This window comes from Perca fluviatilis, chromosome 20 (assembly GCF_010015445.1).
Source record: "Perca fluviatilis chromosome 20, GENO_Pfluv_1.0, whole genome shotgun sequence".
NCBI lineage: Eukaryota > Metazoa > Chordata > Actinopteri > Perciformes > Percidae > Perca > Perca fluviatilis.
In genome coordinates this window covers 24,126,130-24,132,455 of record NC_053131.1, presented here as the reverse complement: position 1 = coordinate 24,132,455, position 6,326 = coordinate 24,126,130, and the positions used below count along the sequence as shown (strand labels likewise).

General features: G+C 41.5%; 1 protein-coding gene across 1 annotated transcript; it reads left to right on the top strand.

Moving 5' to 3' along the window:
- Nucleotides 1-674: 674 nt before the first annotated feature.
- On the top strand, nucleotides 675-5,325 carry pax1a (paired box 1a). The gene is made up of 5 exons (XM_039785331.1): nucleotides 675-945; nucleotides 1,641-2,270; nucleotides 3,278-3,411; nucleotides 3,948-4,161; nucleotides 4,709-5,325. Exons 1-5 carry the CDS (start codon nucleotides 942-944, stop codon nucleotides 4,804-4,806), a joined length of 1,080 nt encoding a protein of 359 aa, XP_039641265.1. The 5' UTR covers nucleotides 675-941; the 3' UTR covers nucleotides 4,807-5,325.
- Nucleotides 5,326-6,326: the final 1,001 nt, after the last annotated feature.

Genomic DNA, 6,326 nt, shown 5'->3' with positions numbered 1-6,326 from the left:
TCGATATACCATAGTCTGGGAGCGCAGCGATCTACAGAGGTATCGATTACATGAGCCCCTTCTCATGTCTGATGCTCCAACACTGGCTTATAAAAAAAGACTCAGGCTGCTAGTGTGCAACTTTTTCTCTGATGGTCAAATGACTCGATAACTTCACTTTGTCCAACACTGCGCGTATATATAGTCAATTTATGAACCACTATGCAGAAAAATACATATTCTATATTATTTATGACGTAATAAAACGATTTAATTAAAATAGCCACAAATGGACAATATACACATATTGGCATTCAAACTAGCCAACATGCCAGTCTCATCCACAAGCGTGTATTGATGTTATTTTTTATATAAAACATGCACTCCCTCTGATGCACATATATTACCAATATAAAACACTGGTATACCAGTCCAGGAAGGTTTACTCTCCACTGTCATCCCAGTGTAGGCTATATATCTCTTATGATGTATAAGTCCTTACCAGAAGGCTGCATGTTGGATGAAACGCTTTCCTTTCTGCCACTTCCCATATGCAAAATATTCAAGGAGGCTGCATCGCCCCAACCGGATGGGGTTTGCATTGGCTGACAGAATTCCTTGTGCAGGACGACCAATGAAACCTAAGCAGAGGCTCGTCGTATAACAGCAACGATTGACGTGGAGGACGCGTCAAATTAATTCCAGCAGACGCCGGACTCTGCAGGATAACTCCAATTTGCTTTTATCGGATGAAGATCACTTTGGTGCCATTGTACCTTGCAGTCACTTGTTTCCAAAAAGAGAAAGGGGCGCGCTACACTCGGTGGAGATTTTAAGAGGTCTATCTTTCCTTTTCTGGGGCTCATTCCTCCCGTTCCCCTTCCTTCGCTGCCTTCGCTCGGACACATTCAGCCGTTTGAAGGGGCACCTATATTTCCCGGCATCTCGAAACATATAGGCAAATGGGTAAGCCCGTGTTACCATCTGCATGCTTCACTGGCAGGGAGCTTATGGAAGCGTATCCAGGCTCACCACGCCTGCGTAAAGGCAGAAATAAGCATTGTATTTGTTCTTCTCCAAGTTCAGATAAAGCGCAAATGAAGAGTGTCTTTTGACGACAGCTTGTCATGTTGATTTCATGGTGGATTTTTCCCAGCTGTTCAGCAGGCATTGTTAAAAGCTTTACATCTTAAATGGAATCACACCACCAATTACGCTAAGAAAAGTATGTCTTTGAAGAGCTCCCGAGTGTCAATTCCTCAAGCTCGCCATTTTTGATGTTGTTTTTTGTTGTGTGTGCAGGCATAGTGGAAGGGAAACTCAGCCAGAAATAATTTACACACTTTTGTAAAGTTGCAAAATAGCGGGTACCAACCAGCGATTACCACTCTGTGTAGGCTGACACATGTTATACAACTCTGTTACTTCAGTTTATGGTGTTAATTGCAGGAGCTGGCCTGTGTCAAACTGACGCAGCATTTTAAAGTTGTTTCTTAATAATAAATACATATAATGGTTTTATGGAAATATATTTAGTGGCAGAATATGTGAATTACAATGGCAACATGAGGATATTATATATTTTTTTTCTATAGCCTCTATGTCAGAAATGCATTCATGCAGTGTAAATATGTGACTTGTCTATCTCTATTCTCCTGCAGAGCAAAACTATGGAGAGGTGAACCAGTTAGGCGGCGTGTTCGTCAATGGGCGACCCCTGCCCAATGCCATACGGTTAAGAATAGTGGAGCTGGCTCAGCTCGGCATCAGACCCTGCGATATAAGCCGGCAACTCCGAGTCTCCCACGGCTGCGTGAGCAAGATTTTGGCGAGGTACAACGAGACGGGCTCCATCTTACCCGGTGCCATCGGTGGAAGCAAACCACGGGTCACGACGCCTAACGTGGTGAAAAATATCAGGGAATACAAACAAGGCGACCCCGGGATATTTGCCTGGGAGATCCGGGACAGGCTTTTGGCAGATGGAGTTTGTGACAAGTACAATGTGCCGTCGGTTAGCTCGATCAGCAGGATTTTACGCAACAAGATTGGAAATCTCTCCCAGCCCAACCAGTATGAGAGCAGTAAGCAAGCCTCCGCGCAGGTCGGGCTCTCCTACAACCACATATACCCATATTCCTACCCCAACACCATGTCGCCCACTGGCACTAAAATGGGCAGCCCTCCTGGAGTACCGATGACGGCTGGACATATGAGCATATCCAGGGGCTGGCCTTCTGCACACACCGTCAGCAACATCCTCGGTATACGAGCCTTCATGGATCCTGCAGGTGAGGAAAACAAGCACTTTCTGCTCTGGGAGAAATCGTAGGCCTGTGCGTCTCTGTGCCATAAGCTTTTAGCTCTCACTGTCCTCACATCAGAGCATAATAAACCCGTGCCGCTGGTTATTAGTGTGTTATTCAGCATGATGAATCGCCATAGCACTCCGTACAACCGGTTCAGGCAACAGGCAGGACAATGTGTCCATTAGAAGTCGTGCAGGCCTCCGTTTTCACCATTCAGCCAGAAAGCATTAGGCCACTCTCAAAAGGCCTTTTCATGGATGATGCATTTGCAAACACCTTGCTCACCTGCTAGATCCCTTCTAATCCCTCAAGTAGTCATTACAGCCATTTTTTTCTTTGCCTTTCTGGTCCTTTAGTCAGTTTTTATCCAGTGTTAAGTCGCGTGACCCAGTGTTTTTTTTGTGCAATAAAGTCCAAATTAATTTAAACAAAATGTGTGCGAAATTAAATATTTTAACTCTTTTTTTCTGATTGAAATAGCTCGATGCTATAAACCTATTTTTACGAGAATGTTGCTTCTTTTACGCAAACACAACATACAGGGTTTTATACGATAAGCCTACCTTATTATTAATATACATGTTTAAATAAGAAAAGAATATTTATAATAGGTAATAAAATGTTGTCCTTCCAACGTTATCGGTTTTTTTGTGTTTCTGTTTTGTATTTGAGTATTTTGTCACAAACCCAGGGCTATTTTTATAATACACACGTAATACAAACAACAACGCACTATATTGATAATTATATTAATTTTGATATTTTATTTTGTGATTGTTTGATTTAACCTAACATCAAAATCATTTTACATAGGCCTGCTGTTTTGAAAATGAAATGTGTTTTGTAGTCTATATAGGCTCATGCGTAAAGCGCTTTAAATATGTCTATAATTTATGTCATTAATTATAAAGCTAAATAGGACTGCGTTGTTTTGAGCATTTTTTACGTTTGCTACATCTTTGACATGAAGTTACTGTTTTTTAAATCAGCCATTGCTGGGGCAGAGGGATATCCACCAAAAATGGAGGACTGGAGTAGCGTCAACAGAGCAGCTTTCCCCGCTGCTCACACGGTCAACGGGATTGACAAGTCAGCCATAGACGCCGACATAAAATACGCTCAGGTAAATACATATCTGAACATGTGTACAGCCTGTAACGTTTCTACACCAACTCTGTTCCCTCTGCATTGCTGTAATTGCGCCATTTTCCTTTCTTTGTAGGAAACATGTTTAGTGCCAAAATGGGCAGAGGCCTTCAAATTAGTGCTCTCGCTACAAAGGTCTGTGGCAGAGTTGTGAAAAGTTTCCATATCTGTGGACCCTCAGACTGAGTCATTTAAGGCCACAGAACTCTGCTTGATAAGATTCTAGCCCTGAGACTCGAGGGCATTTTGTTACTGTCGATTAAATGTTCTGTTTAAGGACTCAGACAGACAGACGGAATCCATCTGTGTAAACATACTCTAATTAGTCGTATTTATGGTGAATTAAATTATAGTGAATGCACTGTATTCCTCAATTTCCTCTAACCTACTCAGACAGTCTTTGAGAAGCACTGCTGGAGGCCACATGTCACTGTCACATACATTTATAAGCGCTGTGCGTTTGGTTTTTTTTGTCGTGCTTATTTTGTCTGTGTCTTATCTGTTTGCCTGCAGCCCTCCTCGACACTGTCCAGTTATGTCTCGGCGTGTGCGTACTCTCCCACCAACCAGTACGGGGTGTACAGTGGAGCAGCAGGCGGATACGTGGCCCCGGGTCACCACCACTGGCAGCCGCAGAGCCCGACCCTGTCCCACCCAGGCGGCGGGATGAGCATGCATGCAGGGGAGATCCACTCGCCGATGAACTTCAAGCATCAGGCCCGAGAAGGTATACGGAGTGGGACTGGCAGCACAGTTTAATGTAAAAACTGGTGAAAGATGTGAGAAAAAAAAAATCTCTCTGGGATGCAGTTGCTTTATATTTGAATGGATTTTTTTTTTTACAGTGCAATATGTATATTAGTATTATTATGTTATAGTCTTCATGTACGCAGAGGACCGTACAGTCTCTCTCCCTCCACCGTGCCTTTCTCACGCACACTCACTTTCGCAATAAACAACGACTGCAACGAGTGTAAACATTTACCAAATCCCAAATGAAGCGTAATTATACGCCAATCATTAAATCTTGACCTTCCAGAATTGGCCTACCAGGTGGTCCGAGGACATTTTTACACACATCAAATGGAAGAGAAGCTTCATTCTGTTAAAGAGACTGCTTGTTTGTGTATTTCTGAATAGTTCGTTTCAGATCTGCTCTAACTTGTAGGTGAAATAACTCGCGTTAAACGAATGTTTTTTATCAAGGTGTAAATAATAATTTGACTTGAAATGGCGTGCACAGGTGAACTGTAGGTCTTGTTTGTGTTGTGCAGGAGACAGAAAACCGCCCACTCCCCTGAGCAAGCAGCAGCAGCAACATGAAGACTTGAACAGTGTGCATGGACTCAGTCTCCCTACCTCATCATCATAACCGGGACTTACACCACCTTAATTACCAGACCCATTTAACTGAACTCTTTTCAACAACTCCAACAGTAAGTCTGAACAGTAACGGCTCGTTTCTCCGAGTGTTTGCAGCTTACAGTCAAACACAGGCCTATTCACATTCGTTATGAATACAGTATAGCTTTATCGGCCTTATGGCCATATGAATGTAAGTTTGCATGGATACATCGGTGTTTTCCCTCCCAATTTTTTTTGAAATACTTCATGTTGCTATACTGTATATTCTCGTATGGAGACTGCAGTTTTAATTTTTTTTAAATACACTTTTGTCAGTCCACTCTGTCATTGATGTTTAATTATAAAAAACCAAAGGGCTACTCTGTAATCCGCCATATATTATATTATCATAATTTGTGGCCATGATCTCGATTCTACAGTGACTCAACTATGTGAACAAAGAGGTAAATTGTCTAAATGTAAAATATTTGCCAAAGCTTTAATTATATATTTTTATAATTTCATTGTAAATATATAAAAAAATAAATAAAGGCTGTCTTAAATGCCACGTGGTCCTAGTTTATATGTTTCAGTATAGATCCATGAAGGGCACGAAGTATATTGTTTGGTTCATATCGTTGGTTAATGTCTAAGTCATGGAAGTTAGTTGTTGATGATATCAGCTTAAAATACAGGAAATTTAAGTTTCCCTGATAAAGTATCGGCTCCCTAACTTCAAAAAGTGACTTTTGGTAATGTCTTAAAGGGGTATACCAATCGTTGTCCGTTTTCCAACTGGAAGGAACAGAAACATGACTTTCTCTGAATGGAAGTTCGATCAGTGACATTTTGTTTTCTGGAAGTTTCGTAAAAAATAGCCTACATTTGATCATATAATAAGTGAATAATCGAAGTTTTTGCATAACATTTGAACCTAAGGGAATTGAAATAGGCCTTTATTGGGTCATTACAACACTACCTAAGTCATTTATTGACTCAGGTGTAACACGTCCACAGACTGGGCGCCTCCGCTGATGCTATCTCACTTGTAAATGATACCTGCCATGATGGAAATCAGAGACCTGATCATGCACGTTAATGAACGCTGTGTATCCTACAGGAGAGCAGCTTACAGTCCAAATCTACCCGCATGCAGCACAGGGGCTTGCCCAGAGATATGTTTTCCCGTATACAAATAACGAGACTTTCCCCTTACCGGCCTTTAGGTCTGCTCACTCTCTAAGGTTTAGAGGGTAAACAGGCCACAGGAATGACCAGTTTAGAGTCTAAACTGTTAATTCCTGTGGCCTGTTTGTTTCAACAGAAAGCCTCCTCACAGCCTTTCTTAGAACTGCTCCTCACTGATATTTGCGACAATCATATTCTATGATGTGGCTTCTGTTTTTTTGGGGTGGTCAACCGACCCGATCTTTGTCTATTGTACGACGCTTTTGTACACTACTACCAAAATATTATACATAATTAATATTAATAATAATATTGTGCGATGCAGATATGTTTTCATAGGAATTATTATTATAATTTTTA

Excerpts from the sequence above, each read along its gene's own strand:
- pax1a (XM_039785331.1), top strand. Across the intron at positions 2,271-3,277 it reads AGCCTTCATGGATCCTGCAG|CCATTGCTGGGGCAGAGGGA; the intron begins GTGAGGAAAACA and ends TTTTTAAATCAG. Across the intron at positions 4,162-4,708 it reads CAAGCATCAGGCCCGAGAAG|GAGACAGAAAACCGCCCACT; the intron begins GTATACGGAGTG and ends TGTGTTGTGCAG.